This window comes from Pelophylax lessonae (assembly GCF_965119305.1).
Source record: "Pelophylax lessonae genome assembly, chromosome: 1".
In the NCBI taxonomy this organism is placed as follows: domain Eukaryota; kingdom Metazoa; phylum Chordata; class Amphibia; order Anura; family Ranidae; genus Pelophylax; species Pelophylax lessonae.
In genome coordinates this window covers 870,517,439-870,543,077 of record NC_138768.1, presented here as the reverse complement: position 1 = coordinate 870,543,077, position 25,639 = coordinate 870,517,439, and the positions used below count along the sequence as shown (strand labels likewise).

The 25,639-nt window shown below is 50.3% G+C and overlaps 1 protein-coding gene across 3 annotated transcripts in view; it reads right to left on the bottom strand.

The window, feature by feature from the left end:
- Nucleotides 1-25,639, bottom strand: part of FAM219A (family with sequence similarity 219 member A) — a 185,868-nt gene that overhangs the window by 15,134 nt on the left and 145,095 nt on the right. For all 3 annotated transcript variants that reach the window (XR_014224830.1, XR_014224831.1, XM_082243030.1), the window contains exons 4-5: nucleotides 18,025-18,105; nucleotides 14,767-14,821 (exon numbers count right to left, since the gene is read on the bottom strand). Coding sequence is in view for 1 of the 3 variants with exons in the window: in XM_082243030.1 (XP_082099156.1) it covers nucleotides 14,767-14,821; nucleotides 18,025-18,105 (136 nt within the window). In the remaining 2 variants the exon portion in view is untranslated. The remainder of the gene's footprint in view (nucleotides 1-14,766; nucleotides 14,822-18,024; nucleotides 18,106-25,639) is intronic.

Here is a 25,639-nt window from a genome sequence, read left to right as displayed (position 1 = left end):
GGACGACCAGTCCGATTCCCAGCTCCGCAAATGCCATCTTCATCTGAAGATCCGACTAACTAACACTGACAAAATAAAAAGCTAGTAATGCAAAGAAAAAAAATGACATTTTTAAAAAACAAAATCATAAAATAGAAGAAGTCTGAGACTGTAGCCTCAGCACAGGGAAGCCTGACTACTCCTGAACTATATTAAAAAAAAAAAAAAAAAAAAAAAGAAGAAGAATAGCGCGCAAATGCAAAAGAAACTACTACCAAATCTGAAGAGAGTCCATAAATAAAAATGGGGGTTTGGTCCCACCATATGGCCATATCGTGCTCAAGCCCACTACTGCGTCAAAGTACCCCATTATCAGTGGGTCCTACACTATCCATGAAAAAGAGATGAATCCAGCCTTTCTAACCCTTGGAGATAATACCCCTTGCTGGGAGAGATGTGCAAATGCACTACAGGACTCCTCCTATATCCACTTGATGGTGGACACTGATTGAGTACAGGTGTGTGTGGGGGGTGGGGAGGGCTGCTCAACCTCGATAGTCTGGTCAGACCGAATACATACATTTTTTTGCCTGTTTATTATGTATTCGGTCTGACCAGACTATCGAGGTTGAGCAGCCCTCCCCACCCCCCACACACACCTGTACTCAATCAGTGTCCACCATCAAGTGGATATAGGAGGAGTCCCCTGTAGTGCATTTGCACATCTCTCCCAGCAAGGAGTATCATCTCCATGGGTTAGAAAGGCTGGATTCATCTCTTTTTCATGGATGGTGTAGGACCCACTGATAATGGGGTACTTTGACGCAGTAGTGGGCTTGAGCACGATATGGCCATATGGTGGGACCAAACCCCCATTTTTATTTATGGACTCTCTTCAGATTTGGTAGTAATTTCTTTTGCATTTGCGCACTATTCTTTTTTAATATACTCCTGAACTAGGCAGAAGACAAACTGAGTTGGGATGGCTATTGCAGGAGGGGTATTGGACTAGTGGGACAGCCCCCATGGGTGTGTCTATGTAAATGCTTTTTTTTTAAACAAGTCTTTTGCCTAGCTACTCCTAAGGAGAGGAAGTCAATACCCCATTGGTGAACACTGTATGAGTGGGCGGCGACTGTCGGAGGACGTAAGAGAAAACGGAATTTTTGTAAAATCTTACCTGTAAAATTCCTTTCTCTGAGTCCTCCGACAGTCGCCGCCTCTTCATATTCGTCACAATGGGGTATTAGACTTTGCTCCGAAGGAGTAGCTAGGCAACAGAATATGTTAACATTAAAGCTTTTAACATATCCCACCCTCAAGGGGTGGTCCCCTCAGTCAATACCCTCCTACTTCCTGCAACCATATCTCAGTTTCAGTGGAATAGCAGTAGAGTATATAACCAAAACCCCAAAAGAGGGGCGGGGGCGGCGACTGTCGGAGGACTCAGAGAAAGGAATTTTACAGGTAAGATTTTAAAAAAATTCCGTTTTCTCTTACGTCCTCCGACAGTCACCGCCTCTTCATATTCGTCACAATGGGGACGTCCCAAAGCAGTGCAAACATTAGGGGTGGGAAACGCATCCGCGCCGTAAGGCAACGCAGTCTCCGCATCAAAGAAAGGAACCTTACCAAAGGAAGGAAACCAGCTGGGCAACAGGAAAATAACGTGCTCAACAGGAGCAACAACCCAGGAAAAACAAATAACCAGGGGATAAAAAGAAAAAAACTTATCCCAACAGCCAGGGATCCCAATAGGGGACCCTAGGGAACAGCCGCACTAAGAACCTTGCGGCCAAAGGAAGCATCTGCCGATGCCTGAACATCTACCTTGTAGAATTTTGTGAAAGTGTGTACGGTCGACCAGGTCGCCGCCTTACACACCTGGGCTACAGAAGCCCCATGACGACAGGCCCAAGACGTACTCAGAGATCTAGTAGAGTGCGCCTTCACAGGCATAGGGGGAACTTTCCCCTGCAAGACATACGCCTGTTCAACGGTCTGCCTGATCCATTTGGCGATGGTAGAAGCCGACGCCGCCATGCCCTTCCGAGGACCCTCTGGAAGAACAAACAAGGAATCCGTCTTTCGAAAAGACTCAGTCGATTTAAGGTAAACCTTAATCGCCCGAACAACATCCAAAGAATGTAGTCTCACCTCTTTTGGATGTTTAGGCTTCGCGCACAGCGAAGGCAAGACAATATCCTCATTGAGATGGAATTCCGAAACTCGCTTCGGAAGAAAAGAAGGATTAGGTCGCAAGACCACCTTATCCAAATGAATAACCAGATACGGAGACTTGCAGGACAAAGCCGCCAGCTCCGACACTCTGCGAGCCGAAGTGATCACAACCAAAAAGGCAACCTTCTTGGACAACAGACAACGGGATCTCCCTGATCTGTTCAAAAGGAGCATGTTGCAATACAGATAGAACAAGATTCAAGTCCCAAGGAGGCAGAGGTTCCCTCCTAGGAGGAACCAGATGCCGCACACCCTGAACAAAGGTGCCAACCAAGGAGTCGGAAGCCACGGGACGTTGAAATAGAACGGCCAGCGCAGACACCTGACCCTTTATCGTAGCCAGTGCCAAACGCTGATCGACACCCGTCTGGAGGAAGGACAATACTCGAGAAACCCCCTTGACTCACACCAGGCAAAATAGGCCTTCCAAGTACGGTAGTAAACCTTCCCCGAGGAAGACTTCCTCGCGTTGATCAAGGTATGAACGACCTCAGGGGAGAGACCCCTTTCCTTCAGAACCTCGATCTCAACAGCCAGGCCGTCAAAGCCAGCGACCGTCAAGCAGGATGGCATATCGGCCCTTGAGACAGGAGATCGTCTCGAAGAGGTAGACGCCACGGGCGTCGACCGCCAGATTTACGAGGTCTGCGTACCAGGGTCGGCGAGACCAATCCGGCGCCACAAGAATCACCGTGCTGCGTTCCGAGTGTAACCTGCGAAGGAACCTGGACAGCAACTGAATCGGTGGAAACGCATACATCAGCTTGTACTGATGCCACGGGGCCACCAACGCGTCCGATGCGTCTGCCAGAGGGTCGCGCGTCCTTGCCACGAACCTTCTCACCTTGTTGTTGAGACGAGACGCGAACAGGTCCACATCCGGAAGACCCCACTTCGCGCACAACATCTGGAAGACATCCGGGTGTAGAGACCATTCCCCCTGATCCAGGGTCTGGCGACTCAGATAGTCCGCCTGCCAGTTCTCCACCCCTGGAATGTGAACCGCCGTTATCGCCGGGACATGAGTCTCGGCCCAAGACAGAATGTCGGCCACCTCTCGGGCCGCTCGGGCACTCCTGGTGCCCCCCTGGTGGTTGATGTAGGCCACCGCCGTGGCATTGTCCGTCTGCACCCGAACCGGACAGCCCTGCAGCCGGTCCGTCCAATGATGAAGGCAGAGATTTATCGCACGCAACTCCAGAATGTTGATCGGAAGGGAGGACTCCCCCTCCGACCAGGTTCCCTGGGCGGACAGAACGCCCAGAACACCACCCCAGCCCGACAGGCTGGCATCCGTGGTGATCACCGTCCATGAGACAGGACGAAAAGACTTGCCTCCCGACACCATCGGGGACTGGAGCCACCACAGAAGGTCCCTTCTGGTACGATGGCCCAACGAGATTTGAAGATCCAGAGATTGTGGTCGCCCGTCCCACCTGGACAGGATCTCCGATTGGAGACCCCGCGTGTGAAACTGGGCGAAGGGAATCGCCTCGAAAGCCGAGACCATCAAACCCAGACATCGCATGCACGTCCGTAGCGACGAGTGCGGAACGTCCCTGAGGGACCTGACTTCCTCCTGAAGAGTCCTGAGCTTGTCTTCCGGCAGGAAGACCTTCGCCTGGACCGAGTCCAGGATCATCCCCAGGTAGGGAAGACGGACCGACGGACTCAGCATTGACTTTGGAAAATTGATCGTCCAACCAAACTCCTGCAGAGTTTGCATCGTGACAGACAGGTCCTTTTCCAGACCCTGGCTGGTCGCAGACCGAACCAGGATGTCGTCCAGATACCCCAGGACAGAGATGCCCTGGGCCCTCAGCAATGCCAGAACCGGTGCAAGCACCTTGGTGAAAACCCGCGGAGCCGAGGCGAGACCAAAAGGTAACGCCACGAACTGGTAATGATCCTCCGCAATGGCGAACCGAAGGTACCTCTGGTGACCCTCGAAGATCGGGATGTGAAGATACGCATCCTTCAAATCGATGGAGGCCATGAATTCCCCCGGAACCAGGGCAGCCACCACCGACCGCAGGGATTCCATGCGGAACTTGCGAACCCGCACAGAGCGGTTTAGAGCCTTCAAGTCCAGAATTGGATGAACCTTGCCCTCCTTCCTGGGCACGGTGAACAGATTGGAATAAAACCCCCGAAATCTGTCCCGATGAGGCACCGGAACCACCACTCCTTGAGCCTTCAGGTCTCGCACCGCTAGGTGCAGGTCCCGTAAACGCTCTGGAGACAGTTGAAGATTTGAGGGAAAAAATCTGCTCTCCGGCCGAGAAACTCGATCTTGTAACCAGATCGAACAATCTCCTGAACCCACCGGACCCGCACACGGACCAACCAGGGTCGAAGAAAACAGAGCAAGCGTCCCCCCACCCCAAAACTGGGTGAGGGCGCCCCTTCAGGCCGCACTGTTATGGGCAGCGGAGCCGGACTGGCCGGACTTCTGTTTGCCAGACCAGGGCTTCTTTTGAGAGCCCTGTCCCTTGAACGGTTTGCCCTTGTAGTGCGACCGAAAGGCACGAAAGGACCCCTGAGGAGGCCGAAAATTGGCATGTTTCTTCCCAGAAGCCCCCTTAGCCTTGGGGAAATGGGGCAAGAGAGTGCTCTTACCTCCGGTGATCCCCTTAATCAACGCATCCAAGGACTCCCCAAAAAGGCGAGACCCATCATAAGGCAGATTAGCCAAGGTCTTTCGCGAAGATTGGTCCACCGACCAACACTTCAACCAAACCAGGCGGCGAGACAACACCGCCACGCTGTGTACACGTGCAGCCAACGGGACTAAGTCCAAGTCCGCATCACACAGATACATGACACCCTGGTGGATTTGATCCACCATATCCAGAGTCGCCGGCGAGGCCGAATCGGCCACTAGGACACGCCTAAGCATCTGCGTCCAACTTGCGACAGCCTGGGCCCCCATAAGAGAGGCAAACAGAGCCTTAAGCATCGAACCCGTAACAGAATAAGTATGACGGGCAAGAGACTCCAGTCTTCTATCCGTGGCATCACGGAACACCGGGGAATCCTCTGCAGGAATCGCAGTGGATTTGTTCAAAACCGCAATAGCGTGATCCACCGGGGGTGGCACACACCACCGTTCATCAGTGGAAGGCGAAAAAGGATAACGCAGCTTGAACCTACTAGGTACAGCAAAAGGTTTGCGTAAATTGCGCCATTGTTCCTTAACAGCGCGCTGAAAATCATCATTGCAGGGAAAAACCTGCGGCGTCCTGCGTTTTCTCTGCGTCCCATAAGCCGCCAGGGCAGCGGGGGGACACACTTCATCCTGCAAACGCAGCGTTTGTTTTATGGAAGCAATCAATTCATCCATGATTGCAAGCTCTTCAGGTGAGCCAGGGGGAGAATTATCAACCCCCTCAACCTCAGCCTCCACCTCGGACCCCACGAGATCCAGGGAGGAGCGGGACCCTGATAAGGAGATCCCCGCCCTAACAGCCCCATCACCTTCACCCTCAGAATCAGAGAAAATAGACACTCTGGGTCTTTTGTTAGAATGAGCAGCCACCAGCATCTGCACCTGAGCAGCAAAGCCAGCCACAATAGTGGCCAGATCCCCCCCTGGGGGAGAAGCAGCGGTCCCCTGGCTTTCCACCAAGGTGGCAGGAAACTTGCCCTCCTGAGAATCCATTGCCCCAATAGACTATGCCGGAGAATAAAGGGTTAACTGCCCCTTTAACAAGCGCGGCGAGCGCAGCCCACCGCACCACACACAAGCACAATGAGACCCCCACTGGGAATAATAAACTTAACACAGGCAATGGATAGCAAGAACAGAAGGATAAAACCTGAGGAGACCCCTGCCGCTGCTGCCGCCTCGATCGGTGTACCCAGGAGAAGAGGAAGTGATGAAACCAGGGCGCTCTATTAAAGCCTATGGGAGGCTACAAGAAAATGGCCGCCAGCATGGAGAACATGCGGCCGGAGCGAGTGCAGGCAAAATGGCGCCGTTTGGCGCCGAAACCGCCGATCCTATAGTACAGTAATGCACAAAAACACCATCCCATAAAAAAAATATGGCAGATCGCCGCAGCGATCGCTGTATAGTGCCCCAACATGCCACAAAACATGCCCCACAGCACACAGCTTCTCACACTGAATCAGGCTGACACAGACAGTGTCACACAGCTCCCCCCCCCCCCTTTGCAGCCCGCAGCATGCAGCCGAGTGATAGGGAGACAAACAGTGAGAACAGAGGCAGGTTACACAGTCCCAGACTGACACCCCCCCCAGACAGACAGGTCCCCACATAGATACACTTACCTCTCAATGGTGTGGGGGACCCGCACAGGCGAACAAGCCGCTGCACATGAGGCAGGGAGAGTCGCATACAAGACGCACAAAATTGGGGTTAAGAAACCGCACAGCGTCCAGTGAGGTAGCCACCTCACCAATCATCCCTGCACCGAACAGGGATGGGTCGTTCACTGTACCAGGAGCGTTACCTGGCTGAACGCTCGATGGCAGGCTGGGAAGCCACTGACCCACGACCTGCGACCAGGGGGATCAGCCCGAGACCCAGCCCGCATGATCCTCTTCGTCAGAAGAACTAACTAATGCTGACAAAAAGAACAGCTAGGTAAAGAGAGAGAAAAAACTCAAACAAAAAATCAAAAAAGAAGAAAGAGGCTGGGGCACAAAGCCCCAGCACAGAGAGAGCCAGCCACTCCTGACAAGCTAGACATTGAAACTGAGATATGGTTGCAGGAAGTAGGAGGGTATTGACTGAGGGGACCACCCCTTGAGGGTGGGATATGTTAAAAGCTTTAATGTTAACATATTCTGTTGCCTAGCTACTCCTTCGGAGCAAAGTCTAATACCCCATTGTGACGAATATGAAGAGGCGGCGACTGTCGGAGGACGTAAGAGAAAAATATATTTTGTAATTAATATGGCTTATACTATCCCAAACGTATGTAACCGAGGGTTCTGCTTGTACAAAAGACTAACTATGGACTGTTTTTGGGGAAGGATTAGATCCTCAGCTTTAATTGCATGCTAAGCAGGGACATTTTCCCCAATTCATTGTCCACTAAAACATATCAGTGAAGGGAAATCTAACTGTGGGGGACAAGGGCATTACAGAGAACATAAATCGTAAAATACTCCAGCCCAAATATACACACACCGGCCACTTTATTCGGTACACCTGTTTAATTGCTTGGTAACACAAATTGCTAATCAGCCAATCACATTGCAGCAACTGAATGCATTTAGGCATCTAGACGCGGTGAAGTCGACTTGCTGAAGATCAAATTGAGCATCAGAATGGGGGGAAAAAGGGGATTTAAGGGGACTTAGACCAGCCCATCTGATACCATGCCATGTTCAGAGTATTTAAAAAAAAACAGCTGATCTACTGGGATTTCCACACACAGCCATCTCTCAGGTTTACAGAGAATGGAATGAAAAGTGAAAATATCCAGTTGTGTGGAGCGGAAATGCCTTGTTGATGTCAGAGGTCAGAGGAGAATGGGTAGACTGGTTCCAGATGATAGAAAGGCAACAATAACTCAAATAACCACTGGTTACATCCAAGGTATGCAGAATACCATCTCTGACCGCACAACACATCCAACCTTGAAGCAGATGGGCTACAGCCGCAGAAGACCACACCGGGTGCCACGCCTGTCAGCTAAAAACAGGAAACTGAGGCTACAATTCGCACAGGATCACCAAAATTGGACAATAGAATATTGGAAAAAACGTTGCCTGGTCTGAGGAGTCTCGATTTCAGCTGCGACAGTCAGATGGTGGGGTCAGAATTGGGTGTAAACAACATGAAAGTATGGATCCACCCTGCCTTGTATCAATGGTTAAGGCTAGTGGTGATGTAATGGTGTGGGGGGTATTTTATTGGCACACTTTGGGCCCCTTAGTACCAATTAAGCATCATTTACATGTATGGCCTACCTGAGTATTGTTGCTGACCATGTCCATTCCTTTATGACTGCAGTGTCCCCATCTTCTGATGGCTCCTTCCAGCAGGATAATGCACCATGTCACAAAGCTCCAATCATTTCACCACTGGTTTCTTTACCATGACAATGAGGTCACTGTCCTCCAATGGCCTCCACACTCACCACATCTCATCCAATAGAGCACCTTTGGGATGTGGTGGAATGGGAGATTGGCATCATGGATGTGCAGCCGACAAATCTGCAGCAACTGCGTAACAGGCCTCACCATGGTCGACCAAAGCAGTTGAGTGCACGTGCTCAGCATCATATCCAGAGGTTGTCTTTGGGAAATAGACGTATGAGTGCTGCCAGCATTGCTGCAGAGGTTGAAGGGGTGGGGGGGTCAGCCTGTCAGTGCTCAGACCATACGCCGCACACTGCATCAAATTGGTCTGCATGGCTGTCATCCCAGAAGGAAGCCTCTTCTAAAGATGATGCACAAGAAAGTCTGCAAACAGTTTGCTGAAGACAAGCAGACTAAGGACATGGATTACTGGAACCATCTCCTGTGGTCTGATGAGACCAAGATAAACTTTGTGGTTCAGATGGTGTCAAGCGTGTGTGGCGGCAACCAGGTGAGGAGTACAAAGACAAGTGTGTCTTCCCTACAGTCAAGCATGGTGGTGGGAGTGTCATTGTCTGGGGCTGCATGAGTGCTGCCAGCACTGGGGAGCTACAGTTCATTGAGGGAACCATGAATGCCAACATGTACTGTGACATACTGAAGCAGAGCATGATCCCCTCCCTTCAGAGACTGGGCCGCAGGGCAGAATTCCAACATGATAACAACCCCAAACACACCTCCAAGATGACCACTGCCTTGCTAAAGAAGCTGAGGGTAAAGGTGATGGACTGGCCAAGCATGTCTCCAGACCTAAACCCTATTGAGCATCTGTGGGTCATCCTCAAATGGAAGGTGGAGGAGTGCAAGGTCTCTAACATCCACCAGCTCTGTGATGTCATCATGGAGGAGTGGAAGAGGATTCAAGTAGCAACCTGTGAAGCTCTGATGAACTCCATGCCTAAGAGGGTTAAGGCAGTGCTGGAAAATAATGGTGGCCACACAAAATATTGACACTTTGGGCCCAATTTTTACTTAGGGGTGTACTCACTTTTGTTGCCAGCGGTTTAGACATTAATGGCTGTGTGTTGAGTTATTTTGAGGGGACAGCAAATTTACACTGTTATACAAGCTGTACACTCACTACTTTACATTGTAGCAAAGTGTCATTTCTTCAGTGTTGTCACATGAAAAGATAGAATAAAATATTTACACAAATGTGAGGGGTGTACTGACTTTTGTGAGATACTGTGTATTAAACATGTTTCATTTGCTGCTGCGGAAGCTTTTCATCAGCCGTATATTTTATTGTGTGCGTTCGCACTTCACCTCTCCATACGGATCTGCGGGGGAATTTTCAGCTCTGAGTAAATTGCTTTCCCTGGGTGAAAATAGCCTCTGAATTTAGCCAGTAAAAATGGATGTTTTTACAGCAGAAACACGGCGAGCAGCAGACTTGTTTATTTCAGAAATAAAAAAAGGAGCGAAAGAACGCGGGATTATTCTTGGGTAATAAAGATCCTAAATTGTTCTCTAATTGCTGGGAAAAAACGTGAGAATTTTGCTGACAGTACACAGCCGGCTCATGGCTCTATCGCCGCTCACGTATGGTGCGCTCAGTGTTCAGTTCCATCAACATTTCTCTATAAAGATTCTTTGTTCTGTGCTTGTGAAACCTCCACATACGTGACTTGTCACTTTCTGACACATGGAGAAAAGATGAAAGCTGATCTCCTCCAAGCAAAAGAAAAGAAGAAAACAAGTTAATAGACATGCTCACTTGTCACGCATCCAAGATTTTTGTTTTTCTATACTGTTCCGGTGGTCCAAAATTTTCAGAAATAGTGGCCTAGAGGGGCTCTATTTCCTGTGATTTCTATGTACAGGGTGACCAGTCTTTTTTTTTTTTAAACTGGCCCCTTAGTATATCTTCTGGGCAGTCTGCCCCCTGCAATCAGTGCTCACATGGTGGCATCAGAGACCTGGAGTGGGTGGTAGCTGGGTTTGCATCTCCATGTCCAGCGCCAATGGACACTTCAAAACTCCCTGGTCACTCAGCAAATCTTCTCCCCAGCCCCATCTTTGCCTTGCTGTGGAGAGTGGCAAAAGAGGCTAACATCTCCCTGCAAGGCACCAGAATGGTGATCTCCCTTGCAAAGTGTAGCCCACTGTTGCCAGCCTAGGTTGCTACCGCAATTGACAGGGGAGTTCTCTACTCCCCTGTCATAGCTTATGCAGACCCTGATGACTGTCTCATTAACATAACCCCTCCTACATTATGCAGGTAATGTACCCTTTCTTCAGCCTGTTTAACCCCCGCCCACCAGCCTTTTAACACCCCCCACAGGCTCACCACCCACCGGCCTTTTAACTCCCCCCACAGGCTCACCACCCACCGGCCTTTTAACTCCCCCCACAGGCTCACCACCCACCGGCCTTTTAACTCCCCCCACAGGCTCACCACCCACCGGCCTTTTAACTCCCCCCACAGGCTCACAACAACCTGATCTCTTGTAGAACCACTCAATGTGCCCAGGGGAGGACTGGGCCAGGGGGCAGAGGGGCAAATGCCCCCTGAGCCGCTCTAATGCCTCATAGAAAGGCTGCACTGCTTCTGCCACAGACATGCCTAAAGGATTCCTGGTGGAAAGAAGTAAAAAGTCCCTGTCGCTGACCTACTGAATGCGGGTTGAAGAAGAGGACAGAGCGCAGCCCCCCCCCCAGCATGGATGGTGTAAGCTGTGTCTGAGCAGAGGCCGGTTCCATGCCCCACTGGAGACTCTCCTCCCCCAGCCAGTCCCAACTGAGCTCCCCTCCAACTGCCCCCTGCTGGGCAGGGCGGGAACCCGGATTCGGCCAGTGAGTAGAGAGCACCTGGAGCGGAGCTTCAGCCTGAAATGGGAGTCAGGATGAGGCTGGAAAAAGAGAGAGTGGCCTTGTCGCTGCACCATGGGCCTCTGGTTTGTACTTGCACCCTGGGCTGGAAGTTGCCAGTCTGCCCCTGAATGTGCCTAAAGTGGTTGGAAAGGTTTTTTTTTTTACCTTCATGCATATATATATATATATATATATATATATATATATATATATATATATATATATATATATATATATATATGCATGAAGGTAAAAAAATCTTGTGTGTGCAGCTCCCCCACAGCCCCCTAATATTCACCTGGGCCCCCTCTCGATCCAGTGCTGTGCACAGTAGCCTTGACTGTCCCGGGTCTCTCTCTCTCTCTCTCGCTCATTAGCTGAGACACAGCAGGGGGATCCATTGGCACAGCAAGTGAGTCAATGAAGAGAGAGCCAGGGTGGAGGCTAGCAGGGGGTTCCATTGGCACAGCCAGTGAGTCAATGAGGAGAGAGCCAGGGTGGAGGCTAGCAGGGGAATCCATTGGCACAGCCAGTGAGTCAATGAGGAGAGAGCCAGGGTGGAGGCCGAGCCACGGCTCTATGTGTCTTATGGACACATAAAGCGGGACTTGGGAACAAGCACGCACTAGTGCTCCCATAGCAAGCGGCTTGCTTTTGGGGGCACTGGTCAAAGGGGAGGAGCCAGGAGCGTGGGGGGAACCTGACAAGAAGATCAGGGCTAGCACACACACTAGTGCCCCCATAGCAAGCGGCTTGCTATTAGGGGCACTGGTCAAAGGGGAGGAGCCAGGAGCGTGGAGGGGACCTAAGAAGAAGATTGGGGCTAGCAAACACACTAGTACCCCCATAGCAAGTGGCTTGCTATTGGGGGCACTGGTCAAAGGGGAGGAGCCAGGAGCGTGAGGGGAACTTGAGAAGAAGATCGAGGCTAGCATGCACTAGTGCCCCCATAGCAAGCGGCTTGCTATTGGGGGCACTGGTCAAAGGTGAGGAGACAGGAGCGCGGGGGGAATCCGAGAAGAACATTGGGGCTCCTCTGTGCAAAACCATTACACAGAGCAGGTAAGTATGACATGTTTGCTAATAAAGGTTTTTTTTTTTTTTTTTAGATATCACTTTAACATTACCGCTCTGGTGATCCAGAAGTGATAGGGTGCAAGGTATCCAAAAAAGCTTATCCAGGGAGTGCTCCAACAATACAGTAGAAAGACGCCACACACCTACGCCTCACAAAATGACAGCATGCAAAAAACGGCCCCAGCCTCAACTCCTCCCGAGCTACGTCCAGACGTGTTTCGTCTTGCCCCTGGGGCATAATCAAAGAGTCAAGGTCCTCCCACAGGCTAACACTAAAAGTAACTCATTTAGAGCCCACCAATGGCATCACAGAGCAGAAAAATAAAAATATGGTGGAAAAAAAAGGGATGCAAATTAAAAAAAAAAAACCCACTACATTTTTCCAACTCTATTTTTTTTAAACTTTGATTTTTTGAAGTGGATCTTCATGCAATTTCTGCACACACACACACACACACACACACAAGAAGGAAATCATTTGAATGGTGTGTGTAACTGTAATGAATGTAAAGTGGCCATACGGGAACACTCACAGAAAGAGGGAAAACAATTTCTTCTCCTCATCCTGCTGATGTTGCTTTGACCCTGAGCTAAAATTGCTGATTGCAGCCGCCAACGTTGCAATCATCAAATGACTACATTTATACAGCCGTATTCACATCTTTTATATTTATACAGCCGTATTCACATCTTTTATATTTATACAGCCGTATTCACATTTTTATTTTTTGGTAGCACACGTAACAAGCTTCTTTTTTCTTTTTGGAATGCCACCCAAAGGCAATGTACCTGCATTGGAGGCACGCTGATAAGTGCGGCCATGTTAGGCACATTAGGGTACACTGAAAGCCCAATTATTTTGCATTGGATGCCTTAACACAATGATTGTCCCTCTCATGACAGAAGTTGTGTTTTTGCAAAACTGCTTTGTCAGGCGTTTATGGCGGAGACCACCAGCTTTAACCTATGAGTTTGGAACCCGGTAATTTTTCTTTTTTTAGGGATACTGGCTGTTGAGCACATTCTGGTCCAACAAATAACATATAGTCCTTTGGAATGTGCGCACCTCAATATAAGTTGGCACTGAACGTGCGCACACGTTCACCCTCACCGGAGCACGTACATACAAACTGAAAATGAGACACCGCAAAACGATGCCATGGTATGGGGGCAGTTAGTGGAAAGGTCTCTGCTGGTTGGTCACTAGGGGGTTAAAGCTGTGTGCAGGGTATTCATTCTACAGTCAGCCCTCCCGATACGCCAATCCGCCATATAAAGGACTGCAAGATAGAAGACTTCATCACAGCGTGACTCTGGGACAGCCCCAGGGAGCCCATGACATTCAAGGAAACTACAGAGGAGCTTGTACTGGCACTGAAGCCGGTCGTGGGAACAGGCTGAACGTAGGCTGGGAGCTGGAGGGGGAGAACAGTGTGAGGAGGACAATTACCGTCTACTCTACACTCTGCAATATAAAGAGAGAGATATCGAGATCGAGAGAGAGAGCGAGAGGGATCGAGAGAGATTGAGAGATCGAGAGAGAGGGATCGAGAGAGAGAGAGAGAGAGAGAGAGAGAGATTGAGATTGAGATTGAGATCGAGAGAGAGAGAGAGAGAGAGATTGAGAGCGAGAGAGAGAGAGAGAGAGAGAGATATTGAGAGAGAGAGATATTGAGAGAGAGAGAGAGAGAGAGAGAGAGAGAGAGAGAGAGAGAGAGAGAGGTATTGAGATAGAGAGAGAGAGAGAGAGATATTGAGATCGAGAGAGAGAGAGAGAGAGATTGAGATCGAGAGAGAGAGAGAGAGAGATTGAGAGAGAGAGAGAGAGAGAGATTGAGAGAGATTGAGATTGAGAATGAGAGAGAGAGAGAGAGAGAGAGAGATATTGAGAGAGAGAGAGAGAGAGAGAGAGGTATTGAGATAGAGAGAGAGAGAGAGATATTGAGATCGAGAGAGAGAGAGAGAGAGAGATCGAGAGAGATATATTGAGATCGAGATCGAGAGAGAGAGAGAGATATTGAGATCGAGAGAGAGAGAGAGAGAGAGAGATATTGAGATCGAGAGAGAGAGAGAGATATTGAGATCAAGAGAGAGAGAGAGATATTGAGATCAAGAGAGAGAGAGAGAGAGAGAGAGAGAGAGATAGATAATGAGATCGAGAAAGATTGAGAGATCGAGAGAGAGAGATCGAGAGAGAGGGGAGAGAAAGAGAGAAGGGAGAGAGAGAGGGGGGCAGAGAGGGAGAGGGGGGGAGAGAGAGAATTCTCTCTCCCTCCCTCTCTCTTTCTTTTGAAGCAGAGCATTAGGAACACTTATCATGGACACTGGTGTGAATGTTGGGTGTGTTTAATGGACGGTCTGTGTCCCCAGAGTTACTAAGATGGACTTGCTTGATGTTTAAGTATCACAAACAGCTTAGTCTCTGTGGGCTGTAATGGCAGCAGCGATGGTGCGGCTGTTGGACCTGGGGGGGGGGAATTATCCCAGGATTGGACACAAAGACAAGTATACAATCAGCATCATCTCCAACCACCAACTCACCTCGGCGGAGGAATACCCTGAAGACGAATATCTGGACATGTCAAAGTCATCGTCACTGGAGAGAGAGAGAGAGAGATGTGAAGAGAAAAATTCACAGGATGGATATCACCTCATCTACATGATCACCATCAGTATTGTCCTCCTATATTAACACGTTATAGACACAGATGTCAGAGAGAGATACATAGACAAAGGGAAGCGAGAGAGAGGGGGGAAGAGAGTGTGGAGGGAGAGGAGAGGGTGGCAGGAAAGGGAGAGGAGAAGGTGGCAATAGAGGGAGAAGAGAGGGTGGCAGGAGAGGGAGGGGGATAGGAGAGGGTGAAAGGAGAGGGTGGAGGGAGAGTGGAGGGAGAGGAAAGGGTGGTGGGGGAAAAGGGGAGAGGAGAGAGGGATAGAAGAGGTTGGAGAGAGAGAAATTGGAAGAGGTGGAAGGAGAGGCATAGAAAGAGGAGGGAGAGGGAGAGGAAAAGGGAGAGGGAGAGGGAAAGGGAGAGGGGGGGGGGGGAAGAAGGGGAGGGAGGGGGGGGGAGAGAAGAGGGGGAGGGGGGAGAGGGAGAGATATTGGAAAAGGTGAAAAGAGAGGGTAGAGGGAGGAGTATAGAAGAGGGTAGGAATGAAGGATGAGGGAGAGCTAGAGGACAGGGTGGAGGGAGAGGAGGGGCTGGAGGAAGAGGAGACAATGGAGAGGGTAGAGGAGGAGAGGATGAAGGGTGAGGGAGAGGTAGAGGAGGGGGTAGATGGGCGAGAGAGGAGATGGTGGACGAAGACAGGGAGGAGGCAGTGGAGGGACTGGGAGAGGAGAGGGTGGAGGGAGAGGAGAGGGTGGAGCAAGGGAAAAAAGATAGTAAAGGGTGGAGAGAGAGGCACAGGTAGAGGAGATGGTGGAGGTAAAGGAGAGGGTGGATGGACAGGAGAGAATGGAGTGAGAGGTAGAAGTGTGAGAGCAAGAGAGGGGATGGTGGAGGGAGAGGATAGGGAGATGGAGAGGTATAGGAGAGGGTGGAGGGAAAAAGATAGGACAAGGAGGAGGGAGAGGGGTAGGTGAAGAGAAAAACATAGAACGGGGTGGAGGGAAAGGGAGAGGGGTGGAAGGAGAGGGAGAAGAGAGGAAGAGGGTGGAAGGAGAGAGGGTGGAGGAAGAGGGAGGGGGAGGGGGGAGAGGAGGAGGGGGGGACAAGGAGGGAGGAAGAGGAGGGGGGGACCAGGAGGGGGGAGAGGGAGATATATTGGAAAAGGTGAAAAGAGAGAGAGAGGGTAGAGGGAGGCGTATAGAAGAGGGTAGGATGAAGGATGGGGGAGAGCTAGAGGACAGGGTGGAGGGAGAGGAGGGGCTGGAGGAAGAGGAGACAGTGGAGTCAATGGAGAGGGTAGAGGGAGAATGGTAGGAGAGGGTGGAGGAGGAGGAGAGGATGAAAGGTGAGGGAGAGGTATTGGAAAAGGTTGAGGGAGAAGAGAGGATGAAAGGTGAGGGAGAGGTATTGGAAAAGGTTGAGGGAGAAGAGAGGGTGGAGGGAGAGGGAAGGAAGAGGGTGGAGGGAGAGGGAAGGAAGAGGGTGGAGGGAGAGGGAAGGAAGAGGGTGGAGGGAGAGGGTAGAGGGAGAGGAGAGGATGAAGGGTGAGGGAGTAGTAGAGGAGAGGTAGAGATGGAGAGGTAGAGGAGGGGGTAGATGGGCGAGAGAGGAGATGGTGGACGAAGACAGGGAGGAGGCGGTGGAGGGACTAGGAGAGGAAAGGGTGGAGGGAGAGGGTGGAGCGAGAGGAGAGGGTAGAGCAAGGTAAAAAAAAGATAGGAAAGGGTGGAGAGAGAGGGACAGGTAGAGGTAAAGGAGAGTATGGAGGGACAGGAGAGAATGGAGGGAGAGGTAGAAGTGTGAGAGCAAGAGAGGAGATGGTGGAGGGAGTGGTTGAAGAGACAGTGGAGGGAGAGGATAGGGAGAAGGAGAGGGTATAGGAGAGGGTGGAGGGAAAAAGATAGAACAAAGAAGGAAGGAGAGGGGTAGATGGAGAGAGAGAAGAGGGTGGAGGGAAAAAAATAGAACAAGGTGGAGGGAAAAAAAATAGAACAAGGTGGAGGGAAAGGGAGAGGGGTGGAAGGAGAGGAGAGAGGAAGAGGGTGGAGGGAGAGGGTGGAGGGAGAGGAGAGGGAGAAAGAGAGGAGAGAAGGAGAGAGAAGGAGGGAAAGGGAGAGAAGGAGAGAGAAGGTGGGAAGGGAGAGAAGAGAGAAGGAGGGAAAGGGAGAGAAGAGAGGGAGAGGAGAGAGGAGGTGGGAAAGGGAGAGGAGAGAGGAGGTGGGAAAGGGAGAGAAGGAGAGAGAAGGTGGGAAAAGGGAGAGAAGAGAGAAGGAGGGAAAGGGAGAGAAGAGAGAAAGGGAGAGAAAGGGAGAGAAGAGAGAAAGGGAGAGAAAGGGAGAGAAGAGAGAAAGGGAGAGAAAGGGAGAGAAGAGAGAAAGGGAGAGAAAGGGAGAGAAGAGAAAGGGAGAGAAGAGAGAAGGAGAGGAGAGAGAAGGTGGGAAAGGGAGAGAAGGAGAGAGAAGGTGGGAAAGGGAGAGAAGGAGAGAGAAGGTGGGAAAAGGGAGAGAAGAGAGAAGAGAGAAAGGGAGAGAAGAGAGAAGGAGGGAAAGGGAGAGAAGAGAGAGGGAGAGGAGAGAGAAGGTGGGAAAGGGAGAGAAGGAGAGAGAAGGTGGGAAAGGGAGAGAAGGAGAGAGAAGGTGGGAAAGGGAGAGAAGGTGGGAAAGGGAGAGAAGGAGAGAGAAGGTGGGAAAGGGAGAGAAGGAGAGAGAAGGTGGGAAAGAGAGAGAAGGAGAGAGAAGGTGGGAAAGAGAGAGAAGGAGAGAGAAGGTGGGAAAGGGAGAGAAGGAGAGAGAAGGTGGGAAAGGGAGAGAAGGAGAGAGAAGGTGGGAAAGGGAGAGAAGGAGAGAGAAGGTGGGAAAGGGAGAGAAGAGAGAAGGTGGGAAAGGGAGAGAAGAGAGAAGGAGGGAAAGGGAGAGAAGAGAGAAGGAGGGAAAGGGAGAGAAGAGAGAAGGAGGGAAAGGGAGAGAAGAGAGAGGGAGGGAAAGGGAGAGAAGAGAGAGGGAGGGAAAGGGAGAGAAGAGAGAGGGAGAGGAGATAGAAGAGAGACAAGGAGGGAGAGGGAGAAGAGAGAGAATGAGGGAGAGGAGAGGGGAGAGAAGGAGGGAGAGACGAGATGGAGGTAGAGGAATAGGAACTTCAGGTACCAGTATTGGGCAATCTAGAACTAGATAGATAGATAGATAGATACCTGTCTGTGTCCAGAGCTACAAGGGGCTTTTCATCCGGACTCTGGTCTAGGGAAGAATACCCTTTGTTTGGGACGACCAGCCTGGAAAGAGAGGACAATATATTGATCTGGTTCTGGAGATTTAGAGGACACGATGTTGATAATTCATTCTTTGCAGAGACCAGCAGAGAACATCTAGGAGGAGGACAGAGACTCTTTCCCGCTGTAAATGATATACACCATTCCTCATAATAGAGAGGAAAATAGAAAGAATGAAGCTGCAAGAAATAATTGTGGAAATTTGGAAACAATTCAGCAGATTAGCAGAGCTGAAATGGAGGCCATCTATTAGAGGAACGTATTATTCTCTGAATGGAAGCCAACTTCCCATCTTGTAATCTGATAGGAAAGACAACCAATTTCCAGGATGGTCCTTAATGTAGCCTAGAAGATCTGCTTAGAAAGAGCCCCAGGCTGTACAGTAACCAGATATACAATGTCATATCTCCATTTCTGTACAAACCTGGAAATACTCGGCTGTGAACATTATTGGTAGGAAGAACCAAATATGAAAGACTTTGTTCTGGGTTCCCTGACATTGCAGTAATAGAAAAGTTCAGAACCTGCCCTCCGGAGCAATCATCATTCTGGTTATTAGTCTCCACCCCCAGCTCTCTAAGCCACTTATGTAGCTGATGAACAGAGGTCATGTGATCATTATAGAGGTGCATCTCAAAATCTTTTGTCTTTATGGACCTTGCTTTGTGCACACAGGAAGGGGCCATCCCCAAACTGTTCCCACAAAGTTGGGAGCATGAAATTGTCCAAAATGTCTTGGTATGCTGACACCTTAAGAGTTCCCTTCACTGGAACTAAGGGGGCCAAGCCCAACCCCTGGAAAACAACCCCACACCATAATCCCCCCTCCACCAAATGATTTTCACCAGTGCACAAAGCAAGGTCCATAAAGACATGGATGAGCGAGTTAGTATTGAGGAACTTGGCTGGCCTGCACAGAGTCCTGACCTCAACTCGACAGAATACCTTCAGGATGAATTAGAGCGGAAACTGTTAGCCAGGCCTTTTTGTCCAACATCAGTGCCTGACCTCACAAATGTGCTTCTGGAAGAATGGTCAAACATTCCCATAGACACTCCTAAACCTTGTGGACAGCCTTCCCAGAAGAGTTGAAGCTGTTATAGCTGCAAAGGGTGGGCCAACTCAACATTGTACCCTACGGACTAAGACTGGGATGCCATTAAAGTTCATGTGTGTGTAAAGGCAGGCGTCCCAATACTTTTGACAATATAGTGTACTATAGCCATTGTTCACACTGCTGCGGCTTCAAAGTGATGCGACTTTGAACCAGATATCCCTGCGCAATTATATTGTGGCTTGCATAAGACTTCTTTACCCACTTCTGGACCGGAAGGATTTCCCCCCCCCTTAATGACCAGGCCATTTTTTGCGATTCAGCACTGCGTTACTTTAACGGAAAATTGCGCGGTTGTGCGACGCTGTACCCAAATAAAATTGATGTTCTTTTTTTCCCCACAAATAGAGCTTTCTCTATCGCTCATTGACAGACGTAGTCCTCGGTGATTCATCACCCTCGGGTTATGCTGCCCTCCACAGGAGTAGGACTAGACAGGAAAGAAAATGCTCTGGCCACACCCCAGGGGCAGTCCCCCAGGGGTATATCCTCTCTCTCTCTGCTACAGCAAATCAGTTTTTTTCTGTCTAGTCAGGAGTAAGGACCTAGATACCTTGCTGGGATCTTCGGTCCTGGCAGGATTGTTTTCTTGAAAATAATTTTTTTTTTTCTCCAGTGTTCCTGTGAGATCTTCAAGCAAGAAAGCTGAACTGGGCGACGGGCGGGATGTTGAGATCCAGTGGTCACCCCAGTTCAGCCTACGAGCGCGTGCAGGCCATAGCTCCGCGCTGGGTCGGCCGCGACATAGTCCCACTGGACGGGGACTGACCCTGTGAGTTAAACGTCTCGCTGAAACGCCAAGGACCATGAGTCACGGCGTCCGTATTGGTCGACAGCCCTCCAACTTCGGTGGAGAGGGGTACTGTCAGGAGTTGGCGCCCGCCTGGTTCCGGTATGGTGAGTAGTATGTTCCCCCTTTCCCCTGAGCGGGTCCTGTGGTGAACGCGGGCCCCTCTCTGTAATGGTAAGGATGGGTTCCCCTCTATCCTATAACATAGCACAGATCCCCCTATATTGAGTGTGATTTGTGTGTACAAAAAGCCAGCAGGCTTGGTTTGGGAGCTGACAATCTAATTACAAAGTATGTTTAAATGATTGTAATATGTGGCAGCACTAGAATCTTACTGTGATAATAGAAGTATCCTACCTGTCAGAAGCCACAGGACATGTATGCGGCTTGCCAGGTCATTCCTCCAGCTGAAGCATGTCTCCCGACGGCCATGCGGTTCCGCCAGGGTTCGGTACCGCCGGTCAAGCTGATCTCCATGAGAGAAAGATTTTGCGATGCCTAGTTACTCTGCAGGACGCCGCTATGCTGTAATATACCGCCGTAGATCGCACGAGGCCGCCATTTTGGCGTAGCTTCGTGTCTGCAGCATGGGGGCGGCCATGTTTGAGGTGACTCAAACACCTCGTGGAGCTAGGGGAGGCGCCGGAAGGGGCGGAGCCGCATCCTTTCTTCCCGGGCAGCCAGCCAAAAGACTTCCTGTTTGTTGAGACAGTGCTGTAACCTGTTGCAGTGAACTCTGAGCATCAAGTGGTGAGCCTGGGGGTCTATCTCTCTCTCTCTCGCTCGATAGGGATCCCTAGCAGGTAACACTGAGGGGCTTTTGTGGCGCTGGGGGTCTGGGAAAAAAAAAAAAAGTTTTTTTATTTAAGTTTGGATTGAATTTTCCGGGTAGTTACTGGAATGATCATGGACCCTGCCACACAAGTACCCCCACCTGTTTCCCTCGAGGGGGCAACGGGACCCGCCGGTGCACAGAGTATGGATGCATTTACAGCAGCTTTGGAGTCTTTGGTGGCTCGGGTGGAGACGGCCTGTCAGGGACGGGGGTCAAGAAAGCGACCCCCGCCTACCCCTATATTATCGGACACTTCAGACTCAGAGTCTGAGATGGTCATTGCAGCTGCAGGTCCCTCTGCAAGGGCTGTTGTCTCAGGTAAAGTTCCCTCAGACAGTGAGGAGGACGTTCATTCTTCCGCCATAAGTCGGGAAGAAGCATTGGTGGACGCGCTAGTTGTGGCGGTTCGGGAAACCTTAAGACTTGAGGTTTCACCGGCAGAGGCAACTGAAACAGAGATTCCCTTTGGTACTAACAAACCCACCAAGACGGTGAAGGTTTTTCCTGTACCCAAGTGTTTTGGTAATAAGATTAAAGAAGAATGGGAGCATTCGAAACGTACCTTTACTATTTCCAAACGCATTGCTAGACGCTATCCGTTTGAGGAATCCCTCATTAAGAAATGGACGGTACCACCAGTGGTGGATCCACCTATTTCCAGACTGAATAAAGCCATGGTTATTCCAGTAGAGGACACTTCGTCCTTTAAGGATCCGGTGGATCGGAAGGTGGAAGCGGAGTCCCGCACCATTTTTTCCCTGATAGGGTCAGCATTTAGACCAGTAATTGTCATTGGTCTAGTTTCCCAGACACTTACGGAATGGGCGAGATTGGTGCGCCAGGACCTGAAGGGGAAAGATATCCCCCAGGGAACATCTGAATTAATGGAACAAATCATACAAGGACTACATTTTGTCTGTGATGCAGCCTTGGATGCTACCCCCCTATTGGGGCATGCATCTATGTCAGCGGTAATCCTCAGACGTGTGCTGTGGTTGAAGTGCTGGTCAGCGGACCTAGGTTCCAAAAAGACCTTCACAAATCTCCCCTTTCAGGGGAATCGCCTATTTGGGGCCACCCTAGATGAAATCATTAAGGATGCCACTGGAGGCAAGAGCACTTTCTTGCCACAGGCTGCTAAAGCTAAGGGACCTCGTAACAAGCGAGGACCTTTCTTTACTGCCCATAAAGGGTTCGTACGCCCGGCTGGAACTAGCGGGAAAGGCAAGGCTCCTCCAGGGGGGTTCAAGAAGGGCTGGTCGGACAAACAGAGGACCGACTCAGCCAAACCCGAAGCAAAGGATTACACAGCTTGAAGGTGCGCCCCCACCCGGTTTGAGGGTGGGGGGACGTCTTCACCGGTATTCAGGGCATTGGATCGGGCATCGATCACTGCTACCGGTGCGATTCTTCCCTTCCAACATTTAAGTACTACAGGGAGTGGTAGTTACCGTTCCCTGAACAGATCTTTTTCTTTACCTTTTCCAAAAATTAGTCTCAGTTCCCCACAAAAAACGGATCCGGTTGAACAGACAGGCCAAGAAGCCTCTAGCCGGGTGACTTCGGTCCCGGAAGTTCAACCAGAAGAGATCACAGTTTCGGATAGGAATCAGGTGTCTGATAAATGTGTGGGAACAGAGAATGAGCAGACTGATGGTCGGGGCCAGATAGCTCTAGGGCCGCCTGGTTCAGATCCAGTCAACGCCAGTGGTCCTAGAAATTCTAGGCTGGCCTCGCCTAGCCGGTCTGGCCGACTTGGACATGCTAGTCGCAGACGTTCCGTGGGAACTTCGTCTCAGGGAGTGTCTGCGGTCTTAAGGAACAATCTTCCATCGTGCTTTACAGTCGCTGGTTTTAATGGCCTGGCCATTGAGACCCAGGTACTGAAGGATAGAGGGTTGTCAGCTTCAGTTATTCCTACCCTTATTAAAGCAAGGAAAGCGACTTCCAGCAAGGTCTATTATCGCACATGGAAGACTTAGATCGCGTGGTGCGAATCTTTAGGGATTCCTCCACGTACCTATTCGGTGACTCGAATATTGGCCTTTCTGCAAAAAGGGGTTGAGCAGAAACTAGCCTTGAGCACCATCAAGGGTCAAGTTTCAGCATTAGCAATCTTATTTCAGAAGCCTTTAGCTACTAAGTCCTTGGTGCGGAATTTCATCCAGGGGGTGCGGCACCTGGCTCCACCAGTCCGCGCGCCCTTACCGCCCTGGGATCTTAATTTGGTTTTGTCGGTTCTACAGAAACCTCCCTTCGAAAACATCAGGGAGATTCCCTTGCTTACTTTATCCCAGAAGGTGGCCTTCTTGGTGGCTATCACTTCTGCTCGCAGGGTGTCAGAACTGGCTGCATTATCATGCCAGTCCCCATACCTAGTGATTCATAGGGATAAGGTAGTACTTCATCCTAAGCCATCCTTTCTTCCTAAGGTGGTTTCAGATTTTCATCTGAATGAAGATATTGTACTACCTTCCTTGTGTCCTCAGCCCAATCATCATCGGGAACATGCGTTGCATTCCTTGGATGTGGTTCGGGCAATCAGGGTATACCTGAAGGCTACGGAATTGTTCCGTAAGACGGATTCACTCTTTGTGATCACGGATGGCCCCAGAAGGGGGGTTGCCTGCATCTGCCACGACTATTGCTAAATGGATTAGACAGACAGTGGTACAGGCTTATTCTATTAATGGTCGGAGTCCTCCGTTCCCTGTTAGGGCGCACTCCACTCGAGCGCTCAGTACTTCCTGGGCCTTCCGCTATCAGGCGTCAGTGGTCCAGGTATGTAAGGCGGCCACCTGGTCGTCGGTACATACCTTTACAAAATTTTACAAGATTGATGTGATGGCATCGGCGGATGCCTCATTTGGCCGCAAGGTTTTGCAGGCCGCAATTTGAGGAGACCGGTGGTCTACCTCGAGGGTTTTTTTCTGTTTGAAAATTTTTTTGTTGAGTCTCATCATTGAGGATGAGCATTGTAAACTTCTAGTTGGCACCGGTTGGGCCTTCTAGATTTGGATTTGATTTCCATTTTCCCACCCCTCATTTGTGGTACTGCTTTGGGACGTCCCGAGGGTGATGAATCACCGAGGACTACGTCTGTCAATGAGCGTTAGAGAAAAATGGATTTTTGTAAAATCTTACCGTAAAATCCTTTTCTCTTAGCTCATTGACAGACGTAGTACCCGCCCCTCTGTTTTGGAGTTGGGTTGGGTTAAATTCTCTAGACACTGCTTTGTGAAATAACTGATTTGCTGTAGCAGAGAGAGAGAGGATATACCCTCGGGTACTGCCCCTAGGGTGTGGCCAGAGTATTTTCTTTCCTGTCTAGTCCTACTCCTGTGGAGGGCAGCATAACCCGAGGGTGATGAATCACCGAGGACTACGTCTGTCAATGAGCTAAGAGAAAAGGATTTTACGGTAAGATTTTACAAAAATCCATTTTTCTTTTGGTGGTATTTGATCACCTCTGTGGTTTTTATTTTTTGAGCTATTAACAAAAAAAGAGCGACATTTCTGAAAAAAAAAAAACAACAATATTTTTCACATTTTGCTATAACATTCCCAATAAAAAAATAAAAAAATATTTTTTCATCCTTTTAAGCAATTTGTTTTCTGCTACATATTTATGGAAAAAAATCCCAATAAGCGTATTTTGATTGGTTTGCGCAAAAGTTATCGCATCTACAAACTAGGGGAAAGATTTATGTCACTTTATTTATTTTACTGGTAATGGCGGCGATCTGCGATTTTTAGCGGGACTGCGACATTGCGGCGGACAGATCAGATCACTAACTGACATTTTTGACACTTTTGGGGGGACCAGTGACATTACTACAGTAATCAGTGCTACAAATATGCATTGTAACTGTAATAATGACACTGGCAGGGAAGGGGTTAACCTAGGGGTGATGAAAGGGTTAAAGTGTGAGCCTAGGGGGTGTTTACTGATCTGTATGGGGGAGGGACTTGTGAAATGATCATAGAGAACTTTGATTCTATATAGATGGATCACAGGCGCTCTGTAATCATTCCAGGGAGAAGAACGGTCAGCTGTGTTTACAACAGTAGACCATCGTTCTCTCTCAGCGGGGAGCGATCGGGGGTGCCCCGTGGAGCGGCTTCCCCGCTGCCTAGTGGAGGTGGGGGCGCGCCACCATGCGCGTGACCGAAGTAGGGCAACGTCAGTTCGCGTAGGAGAGCCAGCCTGCCGCAGCAAATGTGCGGCGGGCATTTGGGGAAGCTGTTAAAGCGTCGCCTATGGAGATAGCCACCAGTCCCCGTGGATCGGCTGCCTAGTGGTGGCGGGATGGCGCACGCTCACTCCCCAGCACGGCGCGTGCGATCGATGTAGGGCTAGGTCGGTTCGCACAGGAGAGCCAGCCTGCTGCAGTAAATCTGCAGCGGGCAGTCGGGGAAGCTGTTAAAGCACTGTCTATGGAGATAGCCACCGGCCCCATGGATCGGCTTTTCATCGCTGCCTAGTGGGAGTGGGAGCGCACTGCCGATGGCGGGCACTCGCATCCCAGCACCACGCGCGCGACTTACGCGCCCTACCTCGGTTCGCACAGGAGAGCCAGCCTGCCGCAGAGAATGTGCGGCGGGCATTTGGGGAAACTGTTAAACTGTTGCCTATGGAGATAGCCGCCGGCCCGGTGGATCGGTTTCCCTGCTGCCGCCCCACCAGCACCACGCGTGCGACCGAAGTAGGGCTACATCGGCTTGCTCAGGAGAGCCAGCCTGCCGCAGTAAATGTGCAGCGGGCAGGGAAACTGTTAAAGCGTCGCCTAAAGAGATA